At 37.3% G+C, this 22543-nt stretch overlaps 2 protein-coding genes across 2 annotated transcripts; one reads left to right on the forward strand and one right to left on the reverse strand.

Moving 5' to 3' along the window:
• Positions 1 to 7366: 7366 nt before the first annotated feature.
• Positions 7367 to 11626, reverse strand: LOC113749942 (elongation factor 1-gamma 2-like). The gene is made up of 8 exons (XM_027293826.1): positions 11538 to 11626; positions 11383 to 11424; positions 10801 to 10950; positions 10634 to 10694; positions 10490 to 10542; positions 10288 to 10389; positions 9636 to 10152; positions 7367 to 8036 (listed from the first exon to the last, which is right to left on the reverse strand). Exons 2-8 carry the CDS (start codon positions 11389 to 11391, stop codon positions 7657 to 7659), a joined length of 1272 nt encoding a protein of 423 aa, XP_027149627.1. The 5' UTR covers positions 11392 to 11424; positions 11538 to 11626; the 3' UTR covers positions 7367 to 7656.
• An 8626-nt stretch (positions 11627 to 20252) lies between these two features.
• On the forward strand, positions 20253 to 21847 carry LOC113749281. The gene is made up of 2 exons (XM_027292966.1): positions 20253 to 20385; positions 21231 to 21847. Exons 1-2 carry the CDS (start codon positions 20277 to 20279, stop codon positions 21476 to 21478), a joined length of 357 nt encoding a protein of 118 aa, XP_027148767.1. The 5' UTR covers positions 20253 to 20276; the 3' UTR covers positions 21479 to 21847.
• The last annotated feature ends 696 nt before the right edge of the window (positions 21848 to 22543 follow it).

Consider the following 22543-nt stretch of genomic DNA (forward strand, 5'->3'; position numbering starts at 1 on the left):
TATTACGAACTACAGTGTGAGACAGGGGAGGCCTTGTAAATTTGTGAAGCAGGATTTGGTTAGATTGAGGGCAAAATGCAGAAATGAAGGCTGTAATTGGCAGATCTATGCTAAAAAATTGGGTGGGGAAGGAAGTGTGCAAATTAGGACATTTGAGGACATTCACAAATGTGGCTTTACTTATGAAAATTCACTTGTAAATTCTGGATGGGTTGGTAGAAAGTATTGTGAGGAGTTTAGATCCAATCCTAAGGTAGATATGGAGCATTTTAGAAAAACAGTGATGAAGGAAAACAAATGCTCCTTCTCAAAAAACCAAACATATAGGGCTAGAAAAAAGGCTTTGGACATTATTCATGGTAGTGAAAGTGACCAATACAGCAAGTTAGGAGCCTACATGCATGAAATTCAGAAATCTAATCCTGGTAGCTCTATCATATTAAAGACTGTGGATGGCACTCCAAAAGGGCAGCAAAGGTTCCAAAGACTTTATATGTGTTTTCATGGAGTGAAACAAGGCTTTTTAGGTGGGTGTAGGCCATTGATTGGGGTGGATGACACATTTTTGAAAGGAACAATAGGGGGGATTCTATTGATTGCTGTTGGACTAGATGCTAATAATAGCATTTTTCCAGTTGCATATGCTGCAGTTGAGGGTGAAAACAAGGAATCCTGGACATGGTTCTTCAAGTTGCTTAAAGAGGATTTGAAAATTGAGAGAGATTATGAATGGACTATCATGAGTGACAAGCAAAAGGGACTAATTCAAGCTTGTAGTCATGTTTTTCCAAATGCAGCCCATAGGTTCTGTGTAAAGCACTTACACAACAACTTTTCTACTTCTGGGTTCAAAGGTGAAGCTCTAAGGAGAGAATTGTGGGCTGCTGCAAAGGCAACTACACCAGCAGAGTTTGGCAGGAAAATGGAAGACATGGCAGCAATTGACTTGGATGCTGCCAAATGGTTTGATGATAAACCACCATCTCAATGGAGCAGAGCATACTTTAGCACCCATTCGAAGTGTGATGTCCTATTGAATAATATTTGTGAGTGTTTCAACAGTAAAATTTTGGATGCTAGAGAGAAGCCAATCATTGAAATGCTGGAAATACTAAGGTTGTATATGATGCAAAGAATGCAGCAGAATAGAGACATTGCTAGACAGAAATGGAAAGACTCTCTGTATTGTCCTAGAATCATTGAGAGAGTACAAAAAGAATGGATAAGGCAACACAGTGTTTTCCTTTCAAGTCAAATGATGACTTGTATGAAGTTTCCAACTCATATGGTGATCATTATGCTGTGAATATTAAAGAGCACACTTGTTCATGTAGGAGATGGGAGCTGACAGGAATTCCTTGTCCCCATGCAATTGCTGCACTTTGGTTAGCTAAGAAGGATCCCATGTTATATCTATCCAACTGGTATACAGTTGAGACATACCTAAAATGCTATGAAGGAGCTATTTGTCCAATGAATGGGGAAGGAAATTGGGAGAAGACTGATGTTGATGGTCCAAAACCCCCTTTATATGGTAAAACAGCTGGAAGACCTAAAAAACAAAGGAGAAGGACTGCTGATGAGGACCAGCAAGAAAAGGAAAAAAAGGCCAAGAAAATGAGTAGAGTAGGGCAGGTAATAAGATGCAAATACTGTCTGCAAAAAGGTCACAACGTGAGATCTTGTAAGCTTAAAAAGGCTGAAAACAATGCCTCAGGATCTGGTATACAGAGCAATGAAGCTGCCAATAATGCAAGATCTGATGAAGTTGACAGTGGAGACTGCAATGAAGCTAATTGCACTGAGGTTCTGGTTACATGTACTCCCCAAATATTTGACAAGAATCCAAATAATAAGTCTGCCAAAAGAACAGTAAGCCTTTCATTACAACTTTTTTTATGTTACAGTTTCATTTTCTCACCTTCTATTCAATAGTTTATAAAAATTGAGTCACTGACTAATGTTTTCCTTTCTTTTGCAGAAAAGACCACATGCAAAAAGTAGAGTTCAAGATGGGTCAATGCATGATGCAACAGAGTTTGCAAATTCAACTGTGAGTTTGGTACATGTTTACCACAACAACAAAGTTTATCTTATCATAGTATTTTCTAATTATTTATTTGGATGGTGTAGGGGACTAATCATTTGGAAGATGTTCCTATTACAAGTTCTGTCCCAGCGTCTCCTAATTTATATGAAGTTTTCGGTCTAAAAAGATCTCAAGTGAAATACAGCCAACCATTACATTCAAGAAAAGAGCAAGAGAAAGTGCAGATGCCTGTCAAAGCCAAATCTGTCCACATGGAAGTTGCTGCTGCTGCTACTGCTGCTACCAAACGAGTTGCTGGTTCTTCAAGAATGAAGGGGAAAAACAAACTACTATAAATGTTCATAGTAGATGCCTTGCATGGATCTTTTATTTTGATGTAGATTATGGACTGAAGTTGACAGTAGGAATTGTCCTTTTTTGATGCTGATATCTTATTTTGGTGGTGGTCACCTTTTTGTTTATGGTGGTGATCCCTTCTCTCGTTTAAGGATCAGATATTGCCATTTTTACTCTTTCATCAGCTGAAAAAACTGACAAAATGTTGAGAGTATATTTTGAGTATTTGCTCACTTTAATTATGTGTTTGGAGTATTTTGAATATTTTGAGGATCAGATATTGCCATTTTTGTCATGTTTGGTTTTGCGTATATATTGATATAAATTAATGGTCTATAACTTAATTACACATTTTCTTAATAGTAATTTTTCTCCCTTTTGAGATATGAGATTCATGTTTTCTTGCTTTCTCTTGTTCAAGGGCTTTTAATCAAGAGCCCTTGATTTAGTGATAACAAATTCTACAGGTCAAACGTATTGAACTTGAGAAACTAAGTAATATAATATGGAAGAAAAGAAAAACTCTAGTACCCCAAGTAAATGACAAAACGTTAACTCATTACATATAGTGGTTAAGTTTAAGACTAAATGTACATAATGATACACAGATAATAAATAACCTTCACATTCTAGTGTCATAATTAGTGGCTGTTGAAACCAACAACATTCACTCTTGAGCTTGGATGCTTTTCTTTGGCTTTATCTCTTCGCACACACACACACAAGGAACAAGCAGTCCTACAGGATCATCTTCATCTGGTCGTGCCATCATTCTGCTCAGGATTATCTTCGTCAAGAAATCTACAAAAAAAACTACAAAAGCCTCATCATAATCATCTCATTCTGTTTTATCATCCTTGTTTCTCTGATCATAAGCACCATAATCTTATTCCATCCAATGCTAGTTCTACTGCTGCTAATCCAATCAAAAACAGTACAAAAACCAAAATGAACAGATTTAGCAGCTCCAATTCAATAACTCACTCCAAGCTTAGCACTAACTTTCGCTCCATTGCATGTCCAGTCTTTTTCATAATAATAGACATAATCAGCAGCATAGCCAATAGTATGATGATGCCAATCAATATTTTTTCTCTTCTACGGCTTTTTGCAATTGTTTCTTCCATCCGATTCACCCTTCTTAACAAACCCGGTATAATCATCCTTCCTCTTGTACAAATTGGTTCATCATGCCATTCAAAATATTTACACCTATCAGGTCTCTACAAATATAAACCCATTCAGAAACATCAGCAAAGCACAATTAATTTGGGCCAAAAGAGTAATAAAAATAAAAATTTTCTTACAGGCCATCTTGAACAACCATAGAACCGTCTCCCAGGATTATCATCCTGCCATGATGTTGCCATTTTTGCCCGCAATCCACAGCCACAGAGCCGGGTGTTGCTGTTTGATGTTGATGATGATGACGACTCAAGACTTCTCGATCTCATTTTATGGAAATGCAGCCACAACGCTGGCTGTTGCCTTATGCTAGTTTCTTCTCGATTTGTTGATAGAATTTGATTTGGAAGAGGGGGTTTACTCTCGGAGAAATTTGCAAACAAAGCTTAGTCTTGGAGGAATGCGATTTGGTTGTTGCCGAAGTGAAAGAAATGGGTTAGAAGAGAGCAAATTAAGTTCAGGTAGGTTTCGTACAAGGGAAAGTGGAGACAGCTGGATACTTACCTGATTTTGTTTTTGTTCAGACAAAGAAAAAAAGAATACTTAACGGTCCGTTTAAAAATTGGCAAAATAGCCGTTTAAGGATAACATTGGTCAAAAATTATTAATTCAGACATCAAATGTGTTGAGCCCAAAAGTTGAGGGACGAAATGTGTCCTTACCCCAAAGTTTAGGGATGAAAACCGGCATTTTCCCCTAGAAAATATTTAGTTCAACCTGTTAGAAAGATTAAAAGCACAAATCCAAAGAGTTCATACAAAAAGAGAGAATAGGAGCTAGGGAACTTCTCAATTGTTCCTCTGATTCACCGCTTGTACACTCCTTGGTTTGATCTCCTACCTTGACTACTCCAAAGAATAAAAGTGTTTTTAGGCTAAGAGCTACGGTTGCTACCCCCCTCCCCCACCCCACAAAAAATGACCTAAAAAATCCCTATTTATATTTATCACCAATTGCCTTCGAATCCCCTTCAGAATAGGTTTCTTATCGTAGACGAAATACGCGCGTGAGACCAGTCTAATGAAGACCGGTGTGAAGTCCGGCACCGGTCTTCATAGTGCAACTCGCAGTATTCAACTTCTGGTGATACCCGGCATAAAGTTCGGGAACTTCTATTGATGTTTGACGTGAAGTCAGACGCGCCGGTCTTTGAGCAATTTCCCAAATTTTGTTTTTTGGCCCTTGAATTTTGAATCTTTCATGCCTTTTCCACCTAATTTCTTCAATTCGCTCAATTATGTCCTTGTGATACCAAAATAACTTTGAATAAGCAGCTTTCTGTCCAATTTAAGCACATAAAGCATAAATATAACTCAAGAATACCTACAAGAAAATCTTATAATCTACTCCCTATCAAAATTTTAGCTGCGTAAAGTTTTAATTCTTGAATAATTATTAAAGAAATTTTGACCTCCTGACCTATTAAAAGTGCAAACCATTTATCATTTTATCAATTTCAACTTTTTTCTTTGAACGAAACAGCATCACATGCGATGAACCAGGAAAAATCAAGGGTAATCTAGTCTGTCCAAAAGTACTTATTGACTAAAATCAAGGTCAATCTAGTCCTCTCTCTCTCTCTGAGTTGAATCTTGGAATGGAACCTAGCAATTGTTGCAAGACTATCAGAGGTATAGAAGAGAGGGGGAGGAAGTAGAGGAGGTGTAGGAAATTTTTGACAGAAACAGAATAAGTTAGCCCACTTGGGCTTCCATGTCCAGCCCATCCAAACGCCAACCAAGACTGCAATCCATAGAGAAGCAAGAAACATCATCAGCCCCGTTATGGCATCCCAAATAGAGGAGACCCTTGAAATATTTCCAACAAAACCGATGCATGCCAAAAGCGTCCTATAATGCTTTAATGATACCATAAATAATTCACCCCTTAAATCAGGAACTAAAGAATTCTTTTAGAAATGTCTAAATTAAAAGACCTTATACCTGAAAAGAAATAAGCCCTAGATTCAATAGCAGAAGGTGCAGCTTTTAAGCACAGCAACGAGTTGAAAGTTTTTCAAAAAAAGAAAGACAAAAAAGAAGATAAAAATTATCAAAAAGTTTAGAGAATAAGGGAAGAAAAAAAGATATGGGAAGAGGAGTGAGAAAGAGAGCTTAGGACAAAAAATCTCAATGACCCTTGATTTTTTGTTGTTATGTCGCACCTGATGGTGTTTCCGTCAAACATGACGACTCAAATTAAGAGAATGATCAATGGTTTCCACCTTTGATAGATTGAGAGTCAAAAGTTTTTTAATAATTGTTCGAGAACTAAAACTTTACGCGAATAAAAACTCGAAAGCTAGCGAAACTTTCTACCATATTTAATTACTTATACACTTTTCCTAATTTAGACAATTTTAAACGGACTTATTCCATGGAGATTCCTTATGCTTCATCAAAATGATAACATCAAGGAGCATTGTTAGGGTAAAATTCGGTTCTGCAAAACTCGTATTGTGAGAAGGGAACGACATACTAAGCTACGAAAGAGTGAAGAGTTTATCATATTTATTCACTTGGGAATTCAACCTTACCAAAATGACAAATTTAGTCACCTACTTCCCAATCTTTACCCTCAATATACAATTCACATTTTCAAAATTTCATCTTCAACTTTCTCAAACAAAATAGTCATGTGAGGGTTAAGTGAAAAACGTGTTTTGCATTTTTATAATGCTATGCTACCCAATGCTACTTTAGTGAAAGTCAAGAATTATTTTAGGAATTATTCTTATACACACTGACAGTATACACACGAATACCTATAGATGTATGTCACTTAATTTCATTTTAAATTTAAACTTTATTTTTGACGCCTGTAGCATACATCTAAAGTTGCTAGTGTATATTCTATGAGTATATACAAGATTAATGTTTGATGCTAAACATTTTAAATGATCTCATGAAGTCAAGGTATACAAGTGTCTTTCTCAATAATTGCTCAACGACATCATCAATGACGCTTTGTCTCACAGTCAAATGTTGCACATGGTTTTGATTATTTTACTTTCATTGTCAATGTTAGATAGGTTAATTATTCCAAATGAACCCCAGCAAAACAAACCGTCATTACTGTTTTGAGTCTTTTTCATGTAATGATGATAAGAGTAATCCAAATTATCTCCATTAATGCTGTCTTTTCCTGTTTTCTTTTTCCATTCAGCAAAATTGAAGACAATTAATCAATCGAATGCTTACGTTACATAACCTGCCGCCCATTGAAGGGTCAAAAAGGATGAACAATCATTTAGCTCTTGCATTAGTATAACACAAATGGATCGTTAACCTCATATATATATATATATATATATATATATATATATCAGTTCACAGGCTGGCGGTGTGGTGGGCTGAGCGTTTGCCAAGAAAAAGAGCAGCGAAAAAGCCGGGGAGTACAGAGGAGAGTAAAAGATGCTGGAGCAGCAGCAGCAGCAGGTAAAGGATGGAGCAACAAAGGCGATCATTCTTTGCGGATTGTCTCGTCTGTTCTGCTGCGTATTTCATGGTAGTTACGTTCCGCTAGTCCACCAAGAGGTCAAAAGGTACCAACCATGCATTTAAAGATAAATTACCAATTTCAAACCAGAAGAAAATGGAGCAACCGCAGAGTCAATGACAGATTAATCGTCCACCAAGAAAGAAAACAGCCAAATATGCATATACTGGAGGCAGCATCACGAGACAATGCAATTCATCCGCGACAAAGAATTTAACATCCCACAGGACAAAGTGCTGTAATCTGCTAGACAGAATCAGTAATTGCAGTAATCGGACCTCCACGAATCACAAAATATCCAGAAAAACAACATGCTAACGTGAATCAACTTTAGAAACCACAAGAACCGGTTAAACGATCCATTATAACTCATACATTAGCACTCAACCTTGAGTCTTCAAGTTTAACCCAAACTATAAGACACACAGCTAAAACATAATCTGGATGTAGCACTACAATAACACCGAGTTCTCTGAGAATGATACTTGTTCTAGAAATGGAAGCAAAATGACTTAGAAATTGGGAGGCAAAACTGATGGTAGACTATACGTCAAAATACAGTACCCTTTCCAAAAAACATTGAAATTTTATTTGAAACACTTTGCATCCAGCAGAGGCTCTCCCTCAAAAGGCTCATAATCTTCAATCATCTGGCTGACACGCTCTTTTTGGGCTTCATCACTGATGTCTACCTCCTTCCAGTCATACAGCTCCATATCATAAACCTCATCCAGGATAAATTTGGGGATTTCTTTACCGCGGAAAAGCCACAACCCCTTCACCTTGAATGGGGGCTCTGAACCAATGACCAACATTTTCCCAAATGCATACTTGCGTGCAAGATCCATTCTTTGCAGAAATCCGCCAACCTTGTTCAAAGTAACAAAGGAAACTGTGTTTTCATCATTGTACTTGTAGTCGCAAAACCAGAGTGAGTATCCTTCAGGATCATACATTTCCCAAAATCCTGCAATACATGAATCACATGAATTATTATGGACATGGTAAGTACTAAGCCCAGCATTTGCCCTCTAGCTTGCCAAGATAAAGAACAAAACAAGTAAAATCCACATCAAATAGAAACTCAAACTACAAAAACACAATTGATCTAATAACCCAATCCAATTAATCCTTGTAGAGCACAATCAGCCTTTCACAAGAAAATTACGAGATACAAAGGCTTGTAAATGAAAATACAAAAAAATCATTGCAGCAAGACGACAAATTTCTAGCATGAAAACCATAGCATATCTATTCATAAAGGTAAGCTACTGCATGAACAATCTTCAAGCAATACAACAAAAACCGATTAAATGGCATCATGCCAGCATCAGTGACAGCAAAATCATGACCATTACTGCAGCAAATCATAACATGATTGGACTACACAGTCAGCAAACCCAGCAATAAAAGCAAATGATGTCACAGGAAGCACCATTAATCACATAACTACTATTAGAATAGCAATATCTGAATAAGAAATAACACGCCAGCAACTGCTTAAATATTTCCAATTTTTATCCTAGTATCTCTTCCCAAAATTCTTCCATTTCACTAACAAAACTCCAATTTTGCAAAATTTACAAGTAACAAAACTAACAGGAATCAAATTGCTAGCAATATTTCCAATTTCTATCCTTGTAATCTCTTCCCAAAATTCTTCCATGCAACTACCCAAAAAGGATAACAAGCATCAGAAGCAAATGAAAGGACAAATTTTCTTTTGCCTCCCTACAACCCGAAAATACATATAGATAAACCCTCCCCAAAATAAACCCCAAAAACCAAAAACAACTATAAAATGTCAAATATTCTATCAAGATCATAAGACTGCAGCTTGAAGATTCAGTTTGTGGATTCTAATACTAAAAATCAACTACTGCTTGCCAAAATCTGATCACTCACTAGCAAGTTTATATAGAAACATTTATGTGCTAATAACTGTTGCTTCATGCTGGCAAAAGACTAAGCCATCCAGAAAAAAATACATCACCTGCGCTATAAAAGATTCAAACATAAATCAACTTTGGAAGCAGCCAACTATAAATGACTCAAACATGAATTAACTTTCAAAGTAGCCAATACGTAGAAGATCAGACCAGACACCTTCTTTACAAAAATATAAGACACCAATAACAAGATAGTTTTCATCCTCAAGTAAAGGAGCTATCGAAGTACAAGTTTAACAACGAAATGATATTTACAATTTGTAACAAAGTGTGACCACAAAAATAAAACTATACAGAATTAATACAAGCGTCAAGGACCATACTTGTTGGATATGATGCTCATTCTATACTTTCCAAAATTAAATACATCAATCATCATCATTCAATATTTAGATTAGTTCTAATTTATTATCCTCAATTCTGATGCAATAATAATTATTTGGGGTACCACATAGCTGTCAATCTACCTCCTGAGTGTAAACACTTTTATAGGAACATACTTCCTTCTGCAGAAGGATAGAACGCCTATCTATCACACAGTGTATAGTTCTCTTCAACATTTTCCATCACCGTATTCAAACAATCCATGTAAATGGAGAAAGAGTGGAGAAAGTTACCCTTAATTGCGACTTCACGGAAGTTAGTCTTGGTGTTTGAATAAAGCCTCTTCCATTCATCTAGTATCATCTTGCTAGGTGGCAAAAGATCTAGAGGATTTTTTGGTTTTGGCTTGGGTGCTTCTTCTTCATCAAGATCATCCTCTTTAGGCTTGGGGGCTTCTTTCTTTGCCTCTTTCTTGGCCTCCTTGGGTTCTTCCTTTGCCTTTGGTTTTGGTTCTTTTGGCTGTGCAGGTTTTTTGGATGGAACAGGTGGAACAGAATCTGTTTGATTCACGTCGCCCAAAATCTTGTGAAACTTTGGCTGATTCACCAAGGTCCAGAAGTATCTCTCAACATGGGGAAATTCTGAGGTAAAGCTCTTCGTCATGACAGTTTTATATCCCAGATACAGGTTGCATATTGTAATTATGTCTGCCAGAGTGACAAAATCTCCAACCAAGTAAGTGTTAGAGGCAAGATGAGCATTCAATGGTCCAAGAGCTCTCTTCAGAGAAGCAATTGCAGCTTCCTCAGCCTTCATTCCCAAAAAGTTTAACATGGAAAGTTACCACTCGAATATTCTAGAACCATTTTACAGACAGAAAATATATGCAGAGGTCTAAATGGAAAAAGTGAGAAAAAAAGAGACGAAGAGATAGATTAGAGATACCGGAGGGAGGTGAACCATAAAACCCAGTCGTGGGTACAACCAACGACCCAAATGGACATCAATCTCAGTGGTAGCAAAGTCGATCCATTGCTCAATGCGGGCCTAAGAACACAACTCAATTACGTAAAACACACAAAAGAAGCTTAATTTCAGATAGAGCACAAGGGATACATGATTGCTATTTTAAGACAATGTTGCTTACATATTCAATCAAAGATGAGCCAAAGAGTGGATTATTAGCCTTCAACTTTGTAACTGCCACAAGTAGGCGGGAGGATAAATGTTAAGTCAAATTCTCAGTGCAGTACGTCAAGATGAAAAACCAAAATTAAGTGAAGAAACCTACCATAACGGGCAATGGCATTACTCTCAAATAAAGGACCATCAGGAGTTTCAAGCACAGGAACCTGTTCAACAAACACATCCTTAGCTAAAACCACCCAGATAACAAAGCAACATGTAAAACACTACACAGTTGCAAATTTCTTCCTCTGACACGCTGAAATAGGTTACCTTTCCAATTGGGTTCATCTTGAGGAACTCAGGAGTCTTATTGGATACTCCCATCTGAAAATCCTTAGTTAGTTCCACTTTAACATCACTGTATTCTGCAGCAATTAGTGCCTTGAGAGCATTCTTATTATTGCTCGTCGCATGCAGGATCTGAAAATCACAAATCAAGCAATAAATCAAGTCTTTTTTGCTAAACTGAAAATACATACCAAATCCAATGTTTAAAATCCACATAATAGAAAATAATGAAAACCCTATCAATCATCCCAAGCATCAAAGCCAACCAGAGATTCCACAAGGCAAAGAAATAAAAGAATAATTTGTTACTGAACAGAAAACCCAAAAGTCCCCACATGCACAATCCCAAATTGATCCTAGTTAATCAGCTTTCTTGACGCAATCATCACAAAGATATGGGCATGCATTGCTTAGACAGAACAATTAGAAAATTATACAGTAAAATTCACAAAAATTGACGAATCCATATTCAAAAGAAAATCAAAATTTTAACAGCGAGAATCCAGATCCATAACGAAACAGAAATTATAGAAAGAAAAAGAATGAGATCGGATCTCAACTTACCAGAGCCATGGCTGCACAAATGAATATACTTCTCCTTCAATACTTCAGAGAAGAAATGAAAAAAAAAAAATCAAAACCCAATATTTTAAGAGAATTCCATGAAAAAGAAAAGTATAGTGTCCACACCCAAGAATTTAAAAAGAAAGAGAAATTACATGGAGCGGAGAAATGGCCGTGAGCTCCGATCGGGAGACGTAGAAAAGAGCGAATATGCTTCTGGAGAGGTTTAGGGTTTCTTTTCTTTGCAAATTTATACAGTAGAGTAAAGTCAGAGCTGATATGTTTTCCTGAAATGAAGACATTGGGCTGGGCTGAAAGTGTCATGGGCTTCTTTTGTTGATTGGTGAAGCTTAGTCTCGACGGATGAAAGTTAGTAGATGGATCGGGCTTGGTAGATTCAACATGAGGCACACGAATATTTTCTTCTTTTTTTTTTCCCAAACGACAACAGACTTCATTGCAACGTAAGGATTACACTGTTGGAGCAACTGCTCCTACATCATTTTTGGCTAAACTAGTAAGCCAGATTGGGGTCTCGTTAGGTCTTAGCAGCAGGCTCCCTTGTGGAGGTTGATATCCCACATCGGAGTTTGGGGGGTTTGGGGTAGAGTAGTTAAGTCTCCTGTGAGACCCTCAAAAGTTGCCGGCTTTTGTGGGTTCTCACGGGATTTAGGTTTGTCAAAATATCAAAAGTCCTTTGAGCTTGGAAAAAAAAAATAGTAAGCCAGATTGGAAAAGACTCCTTCCAACTAATTTCCTTAGACAAGCTAATGGCAATTTTTGCCAGCTTATGAGACACACTATTACCACCTCTTTTAACAAAAAGAGAAGTAACATTCACTAAAACCTTGACATAAAGTCATTACATCATTCAAGATGGTCCATGCGACTGGATCATCCCCATTCCTATCCTTGAGCTTATCCACCATTTGTTTGGAATCAGATTGTATTTCTACTTTGTGCCATCCACACTGTCTAGCCTTGATGATAGCTTTCCTGATAGCTAAGGCCTCCTCTACTGCTGGGATTCCATTCCTTCTTTTACCTCCTGCCCAAGCTCCTACAACCCTGCCATCCTCTCTTCTGGCCACAACGCCCCAGCCTATTCTGCCATCTTTTACCTCCAAAGCTACATCAGTATTCAGTTTGATAAAACCCTGTGGGGGTGGAACCCATTTACTACTCTCAGCCACCTGTGTTTTTCCCTGCTCTGCAACTTTAACTTCCCCATATCTTACTTCTTGATACTCTGACCACTCATTCACAGCTTTACTTGCTGTTATTCCTGGACAGTTCCTCACCTCATTAAACTGCACTTGGTTCCTAGATTTCCTAATCTGCCATAATATATTCACTGTCAAAGCAATGTGGCTCCTCCCTTCCTTCCTATTCTATACCTCCATCATGCTGTTCCACTAGTGCCAGAAACTGTACCTATACTCCTTTAATCCATCCCAATCAATTGGAGCTGTATTCCATATAAACTCTGCATGACTACAAAAGAGGAACATGTGCTTCAATGTTCCTGTCATCTCCCCACAACACCTGCATCTATCCTCTCCTTTACCTATTCTCCTTCTGATCACCTCATTGACTGGTAGGACACCATGCAAGCACTTCCAGAGAAAGTGTTTCAATTTATGTTTTATTTCTAAGTTCCATAACACCTTCCAGACTTTAGAATGAGGTATATTCCTGCTATTGCTGGCTTCTTGCAATTCCTTACTCCTCCATTCCTCTCTCATAGCTCTAGCCAGCATGTAACCACTCTTAACTGAATACTGTCCAGTTTTAATGAATGGCCACACCAGCTTATCTTTTCCTGCACATAGACTAATAGGGATTCCTTCTATCTTCCTGCAATCCTCCTTACTAAGAATAGTTTCCATCACTGCTGTGTTCCATTCTCCATTTTGGATCAATTCATAAACTCTCTGGACAGAACAATTTGCTGGCTTTTGAGTGGCCACCATACCTGACCCTCCATCTGATAACCACCTATCCTTCTAGATATGAACTGTTCGACCATCCCCTACCCTCTTTCTAGCTCCTCTCTCCAGCACCTCCCTTGCACTCAAAAGACTCTTCCATATCCAAGAGTCTCCTGCCCTCATCTGTGTCTGCCAAATGGACTCCCTTTTAAAGTATTTTTCCCTCAACACCTTGCTTATCAGCAGGTTTGGCTGTGTCAGAAAACTCCATAACATCTTAGCCAGCATGGCACTGTTGAAATCCTGCAAATCTCTAAAATCTAAGCCCCCTTTTCCTTTTACTGCAGCCAACTTCCCTCATTCCACCCAGTGAGTCTTCCTCCTCCCTTCACTCTTCCCCCACCAAACCTTGCCATTTCACTACATATTTCCTGATATAAGCTCTTGGGTAACCTACAACAATTCATAGCATATGCAGGCATAGCTACTATCACAGACTTCAACAGTACCTCCTTTCCAGTTTGGCTCAACAATTTTTCTTTCCAGCCTGTGAGCTTCTCCAACACCCTGACCTTGATATAGTTGAATACTTGTCTTTTGGATTTGCCAATAACCATAGGTAACCCCAGATACCTACTCTGATCCACTTATTTCATCCCTTCCAGTATTCTCAGAATTTATGCCTTTTTACACTCTTCTGTATTCTTACTAAAGAAAACTGAAGATTTATCAGTGTTGATCTTCTGTCCAAAAACTGCTTCATAAGTCTCCAAGATTCTCATCACCTGTCTAGCCTCTTCTAAACTGGCTCTACAAAATAGGAGAGTGTCATCTGCAAAAAACAGGTGTGAAATAGCAGGGCTAGCTTTGGCAATCTGTAAACCTGACAAGCAGTGGTTGTTGACTGCCTGTTTTAACAGGCAAGATAGCCCTTCAGAAACAAGCACAAAGAGGTATGAGGATAGTGGATTCCCTTGTCTTATCCCTCTAGATGGCCTAGCCAGACCCTTTTTTTCACCATTTACATTAAAAGAGTACACAACATATGACATGCATTTGAAAATCCAGTTTATCCAAAGCTGACAAAATCCTATTTTTTCCAGTATTTTGACCACAAAAGGCCACTCTACCCTTTAGCCATATTTAGTTTTAGAACCATAAACTTATTAGATCATGTTCTTCTTTGATTTAAACAATGAATACTTTCATGAGCAATCACAATATTATCAATGATTTGCCTGTCAGGAATGAAAGCTGACTGATTACTACTGATGCAGTGCTTAAGGAAAGACTTTAACCTATTCACAAGAACCTTAGAAATAATCCTATAAACAACATTATATAGGCTAATAGGTCTATATTGGGACACAGAAATGGGAGATCCAACTTTAGGAATCAGAGTGATGATAGTCTCATTAATAGCTTTCAATAAATGGCCAGAATAGAAGAAGCTAGAAATAGCTGCTATAAGATCAGTTTTAATGATATCCCAAAAATGCTGAAAAAAAGAAAGGTGTCATACCATCAAGTCCAAGAGCTTTATTGGGATGCAAAAAGAACACTGCTTTCCTGACTTCCATCTCAGATACTGGTTTGGTGAGCTTGTTATTCATCTGTCCTGTGATCACCCGAGGAATACCACTGAGTATTGCATCAAACTGCCTTGGATTATTGGAAGTGAAAAGTTTCCTGAAATACTCATTAATCTCCCCTTCAACCTCCCCCTCAGACTTACACCAAGTACCATCCTCTCTTTGTAGGGTAGATATATTGTTCCTTCTCCGTTTCTCTTCTATCATAGCATGAAAATACTTAGTGTTCCTATCCTCCTCCTTCAACCATTGTACTTTAGTGTTTTGCCCCCAATAAGTTTCTTCCTTCTTGTAAGCCTCAGTCAGTTGTCTCTTAAGAGCACTCAATCTCCCCTTTTTTATCAGTCTGCTGTCCCATATGAACCTCTGCTATTTCCTTCTTTATCCTACTGATCTGTGTTTTAGCATTGGCTTTACATTGCTTGTTCTACTGTAACAGGGCCATCCTACACTCTTTAATTCTCTGTTTTAACCTGAACCCCCTAGACCCCATCTGTTGTTTCTCCCAAGCTATTGAGATAATATCCATAACCTCCTTATGCTGCACCCAATTCTTATCAAAGTAGAATCTCTTTTTTCATTTCTTGTTCTTTGGCTCAGTATCCAACAACAGCATACAGTGGTCAGAGGCCTCATTATGAATGTGCACACACTTAGCTTTACCATGATCTCTGCTCCAGTCCCTACTACACAGAATCCTATCAAGTCTTTCCTTAACCTACCCCTCTTCATCCCAATTATTACACCAAGTTCAGGGAATCTCTTCAAAACCAATATCTATCAGTTGATTATCATTGACGAAGTTCCTAAAGACTTTAAAGCTTCTATTACTCCTCAGCTTCCCCCCTCATTTTTCCCCATTGGACAGCAGATCATTCATGTCACCTGCCAAGATCCAATTCCTACCCCATATAGCAGTTCTATGTTCTATGGTTTTTCACTATTGCTCTCTTAGTTGATCATTACTACTAGCATATACCCCAACAAACCACCAATCTTTCTCAGTATCCTTCCTTTCCACATTCAATTCTATTGTAAACTCAGTGAAAAGAACCCTTTTAACTACCAAATCCTTTCTCCATACTATAGCCAGACCACTAGCTCTACCTATAGGGTCAACAACAAAAAGACTATCATGTCTAAGTCTCATCTTAATCTTATTCATAACATATTTTTTATTTTTAGTTTCAGCCAAGAAAACTAACTCAGGGGAGTGGAGTCTCACAACCTCCTCAAGTTGGGAAACTGTCAAGGGGCTCCCAGCATTTCGACAGTTCCACACCACAGCTCTCATTGAGGGCTGGGAGCCCCATTAAGGTTGGGCTCCACCACCTTCAGAAAACGCTCTCTGTTTCCCCCCCTTCCATCCCCTTCAGTTTTTTCTGATCTCCTCCCTCTGACTCCCCATAGTTCTCTTTCCCATGAGTATTCCCCTACTTTCTCTTCCCAGACTCCTCTACCTCTATTCTAGAATTTTTGTCTCCCAATGGTACTCTTCTTCCCACTTCCTGAACCAACCCCTACTGCCCTTATACTTCCCAGACTGCTTATTCTTACTTAAGTTTCCAGCTTCCTGACCTTTCCCCATCCCTCTCCCCCTGCCCCTGCTAATCTTTTCCTCAACTAGGCCCCCATCAATCCACATATTATCATCTTCCACCTTCCCAGTCTGATCTAGCCTCCCCTCCCCATAATTCTGTTCCCCTTTCCCTTCTAAGTTGGATCCAGACTTCTCCCGAACCAGGTTCAGTTAGGCATCAGACCCCTTAACCTTCTCAACCATCCCTTCTTCCTCTATACTACCACTAGCCCTATGTTCCACATCTCTCCCTTTGGGAATGATTCCACTAGTTATTATATTACCAGCATTTCCTTTCCCCTTCTGCCCATTCCAGCTGTTTTCACTTCTCCCCATGTCAAGAATAGGTTATTACCCTCATTCTCCTTTCCATTGTTCCTCTGCGCCTCCCCAGCTCTCTCATCATAATTCGAGTAAGTTTTATTCTGTTTTTTTGGGCTCCTAGAGGTACTAGCTCTCATCCAAGCTCCAAATTGTGTATCCTTGTCTAGATAGTTCTCTTTATTTTTACAGTTCTCTCATTATGCCCCAATAACCCACAAAAATAGCATAAATCAAGACATTTCTCGTACCTAAACTCAATCCATTTCGTATTACCATTCATCCTGACCTTAGTCCCCCTCAACAGTGGTTTCTCAATATCCACTTCCACTAGGATCTTAATGTGTTTTCCTTCTTTCTCCCCATCATTAGGAATTATAACCTCCTTAACTGAGTCAAAGACTCCTCCAATCTTACGACCAATCTCTTTAGTTATCCAATAGATTGGGAGGTTCCAGATCTGCACCCAAATCTATGTTTTGTTAAAAGCCATACCATCCATCTCTATTCCCTCCCTTCAAGGAATGACAGCCAAAGGTGAGTTATCATAAACCCATGGCCTCCCACTCAATACTCTATCCATATCATGTTGGTTCATGAAAATAAATTGAAACAGATTCACACCAATTTCTACAACCTTTACATTCTTAGCAAAAATCCAAATATTACTAGTAAAACTCTTAATACCTGTGATATTTGCCACCTTCTCACGAATCACTTTGCCAATAACGCTCATTTTGCATTCCGCCACTCCCTGGAAAATATCGTCCCCCTCAATTTGAATTCCAGCCTCCTCTTTTTCCGATAAGTCAAATTTCCTCATCACTTCCTCAAGGTCCTCAGCCATTGCTGCAATACTCAGGAACTCCTTGTCGACGACCACAGGATAATGAGCTTCAGCACACCAGCTCCGAGATGAAATCTGGAGAGCACAAGTGAGACAGTTAACAGACAAATTCTAGCAAAGATGCAAAAAGGAACCTACCACGAGATTCTAAAATCGAAGACAGCAATAAGGAATATAGCTGGAATAACTACGAACGAAGAAAAGAAGCTAAGAAGTAAACTACGAAGCTAGATCTAACACCAGCTTTATTAAGATTGGGCAGCTAGATCTATTCATCTGTCAAAAGGATCCAGCTGACCAATTCTTCAAAAAGAAAGGTACTCAAAAACTGTAAACCAAATCCAGATTCAATGTGTTAGCTCTAGAAATGCATTCATTGTTTATCAAAGCTAGACGATCACTTGATTATATGGCTCATTATGCGAAGAAAATGAGATGAAAAAGTACGGAAAATTTGAATTTGGAGGCTTAATCTGTTTAAACCACCCACTAGGGGGAAAGGTCTCTACTAGAGAGAGAAAGGACCTCTCATAGAGAGAGACGCACATGAATATTTTCTTACAGACGGGTTAATTGCAACTCATCGCCTTAAAGTCTTGCTTTGTGTTGCACACGATCGCAAACTATAGGTGTAATTGGGTTTAAAGGTGCGTTTGATAAAATTAAAATTATTAAATTATTGAATTGTAAATATTAAACTCCTAACACTTGAGCGCATTCTAAAAAGAGTGTGAAGCGTAGTTTATATAATTTCCTTCCAAGATCATACAGTTTCGTTTTAGGGCTTATCATACAAATACTATCAAATCTATTTCTATGTGAGACAAAGCTAGCTTTTAGGAGTTAGAACACTCGTAGCCGTTAATGAAAATTAATATTGAGTGGGACAGTTTAAGGCATTGTTATTAAACCCAACTCGACGGTTCAATCGAACAATCCGGTGAACTGGCTATTGAGCTGGATTGGATCGTTGATTAGATCGTTTATGCAATTAAATTGTTGACTTGTTAACGAACCAGTGGTTCAACTGGTTAACTTGGTGAACCGTCCAATTTTGTAAGGAACCCGGGTTTACATGTTGTTGTGGAAAAAAATTTAAGAAGATGCTAAAGCAATGGTTCGAACTTGGGATCTCATGTGTATAAGTAAGTGCAATCACTACCGGACCAACAATTTAGTCTTTCTTATATTATTTATTAGACTTTTATTCTTATTTTATTTCTCCAAAACAAAATTTATTTGGAATCTTTTAATAAAATAAATTTTGTTATTCCCCAAACTCTATAAATTATGAAATGGATTTAAAAAATAACCTATCACACAATTCATTTTAAAGGCAAATATCGTTTCTAATAAGTTTTTGTACTTAAAATTCATAAATAAACTAGGTAATTACACATAGATAAAATTTTATACTTGAAATTTGGTGGATTACTAATTAAATTTAGGTTTTGATAATTCTTATAAGAATTAATGATTCTATAATATATTAGACTAATTGAGCATTTACTATGGCATAATTTATTGTAGTTTTAACTATATCAAAAATTATGAAACGTAATATTTAAATGTATTTAGTGACCCACCAGTTGGACCACTCACCCACTGGTTGAATCAGTGATCCATTGATCCACCTCTTTCACTGAGTTCCTTCCCGGACCGAGTTTAATAACTATGGTTTAAGGAGTCACGCCTTTGTCACTTGAAAAGCTTGACTTAGGAAATTCCCTCTAAATATCCTCACCTCTCTTTTTATTTTTTGTGAGATAAATTAAGGAAGTTATCATGAATTGCAATTCTCATCCTATTATTTTCTATCAAAACTATCAACCTTTTTGTTTTGGTGGTACTTTCAATGCAAAATTTAACCGTCATTCTATCGTCAATACAATGGAAAAAAATGTTTATTTGAAGAGCATAATCTGTATAGTCCAAATTCCACATAGATTTCAAATCCCTTGCATCTAATCATTATGAAAATAAAATAAAAAAAAGAACAAAAGAGGGAAAATTTTCCTTTTTATAGAAATTTTATGTGGGAATAAAGGAACACATAACTGTGAACAAATAGTAGGTTAAAATGAATAGAAAATTTATCTCCAAAATATGGGATGGAGTGTTTTTTGTTTGAGGCACCAAAAAATTGGGATACACGACATAAACTTTAGCTTAAAATACTTAAACTTTTTTGAAAAGTCAAAATTTACAAGTAAATCACTCAAGAATAAAGCAATAATACCTAACAAATTTAACATCATCCATTTCACTCACAATCTCGCAAAACAAGCAAGAAAATTAATCAAATTCTGTTCTTCACTTTTCGTATCTAAACCATATTTTATTTCTGGGCTTCTTTTTTCTCTTAAACTCCTGGACTGACCTTTGGCTACCCTTTGTGAGGGGAAGGCAATTAACCCATTTTAAAAATATCAAGTGCTAAATATGAATTAGCTCCACAAGAAGTTAGAAGGATTAAATTGAAAGATGACAAAAGTAATATGGGTCTCAAGAAGAACAGGAGAATAATTAATGACTAATTTCGTAAATTTCCCGCATTAAAGAGCATGAAAAACGCTACTGCGACAGATGTTTGAAAAAAAACAAAAAAAGATAAAGAGGCACCGATGAAAGGACAAGAAGCAGCAGAGCAGAGTTGCAGTGAAATGGGTCTCCGGAGCTTTCTTCAGTTTTTCTTTATCTTATTTTTCTACCATTTACTTCAACTTCTTCCAGGTCTGTTTCTCTCATCTTTCTGCTTAAATTTTTATGATAGAATGATTGGTGAATTTTTTTCTTCTTCTTCTTTTTTTTTTTTTTGTGCTTTGACTTTTTACTTCTTGTTTTGTTGTGGGTTTTATGTTCTTGAGTTATAGAAGCATCTATTCAAGCAATTTTTTGTACAAATTCTTGAATGGGTTTTTGTTTGTACCATTATTGATCGGATTTGTTTCTTTACTCAAAGCCTCAGTAGTTGTATATGCCTTCAGCTAAAGAATTTGTTGATCATCTCTCTTTGAGCTTTTTCTTTTATGTAAATAAATATGAAATTCTCCTTAGAGAAGGGTGAAGAAGCGCTATTGGCAGACTTAATTTCAGAAAGGGTTGAAAAGTTGCAAACTTTTCTCGCTTTAGAATAGAAGATAATTACAGAGTAACCTTAGAGGTAACTAGAAATGATTATTGCTTAGCTAGTCTGGATTTATTTGAGTTGATGATTTCTAGTTGTGCTTTGTGGGTTGAAATTGACAAGTAAGAGATGCCTTTCTCGTTAGGGGAATAAGAGATAAACCTTTGTTAGTTTTTGTGTTGAATCACCAAGTACAGAAGTTAGCAAATTAATGCATGTTTTCGACTGTATGGAACCAGGATAGGTTAGTAAGATGTGTTGACTTTGATTTTTTGGTTCAATTTGTTCATATTTTCAGATAGGTTTTCTGGAGGTCAGATAACTGTTTTGAACAGGTTGCTAGAAAGAAAGACTGATTTGGTTATGAATTATGGTTTATTACTTGTGAAGTTAATACATGATTTGTTTCTTTTATGTGATAAATTTTAATCTGGCGTGCTGTTTACTGCAGCTGTGGCGGATGATTCATCATCATTAACTTTAAACAGTGATACAAATGCTGCAAATCACAAGTCATCCAAACACTCTGGGGGGCTAATAGTGCTCCTCTTGATCCTTGGGCTGCTGTCTGTTGCTGGATTTTCTGTGTTTCTGTTCAAGATATGGCAAAAGAAGAAGAGGGATGCGCAGCAAGCCCGTCTTCTAAAGCTCTTTGAGAATGATGAAGATCTTGAGGTTGAACTTGGTATTCAGGATTGAGATGCATATTATTACTGAAGCGTGATTCCATTGGAGGTGCGCCCCTAATAGCACACTCTTCTTTAGAGCGTTGTAGTTAGTTCATTGAAGGAGTTTCTAATGAACATAAATATCCTCTGAATTGAAGTGTGATATATGGAGCATGATTTGTATATTATGCAGTGTAGCCTTTGAAGTTGACAAATGGGCATTAGTATTTTCAATTTGATCTTGTGTTTTTACATGTTCTAACTTATTTTCTTTCCCTTTTCCTTGTCATTGTTGTGACTTCTGATATTTAGGATGAGGGTACTTGTGTAAAAGAATTTTTGTGACAGCAGCAACTTCTGTAATGTAGAATTGTCTTTAAAAAAAAAAAGTTTAAGCTTAGACTCAGTGCCCTCGTACTTTGTTATCAAGTTTATTGCTTACAGATGATTTATGTCGTCTTGGATTGTGGAATCCATTCTAAATAACTGCAGTGCCTGTCAAAATGTAACTTTAGTATCCACTGCAAGTGTTTTCATGCAATAATTGATCCTCTGTGTCATTTGGCCTTTGGCATCATTTAATGGAAGCTTATGTCCTCTGTGGATCTCTTTGACCAGTAAAATTGTCAAGGTGAAACTTTTGATGTAACAATATACAAATAAAAAAAGTGTTTCTAGTTTATTTGAACATGGTTCAAGGACTTTAGGAAGAACTGAGCCAATTTATGAATAATCATATGTCCAAGTCTGTGTTGTGGTTGCTGCACCATCTATATCTAATGTAGGAAATCTTGGAATTGATATTTATATAATTTGGTTCCATTAGCATCTAAAGAATTGCAGGGTTTGAAGAATACCCTGTTCCTGGTTCAACTCTCAAGTACTCCCTCCCCCAAAACTTTTACTGCTTAGAGTCTTCATTCCATTAGATTTTGAAATTCCACTTGACAAAATTAATGTGATTGAATTGTTACTTATCCTTTTCCTAGCATGGTATTGTGAATGTTGTGATCATGTTGTCAACCATATTGGCTGCTCTTTTGCAGAAAGCTTGATTGTCCTTTTCTAGCTTATATGTGGTAACATGCGGCCAGTT

This window comes from Coffea eugenioides, chromosome 10 (genome assembly GCF_003713205.1).
Source record: "Coffea eugenioides isolate CCC68of chromosome 10, Ceug_1.0, whole genome shotgun sequence".
NCBI lineage: Eukaryota > Viridiplantae > Streptophyta > Magnoliopsida > Gentianales > Rubiaceae > Coffea > Coffea eugenioides.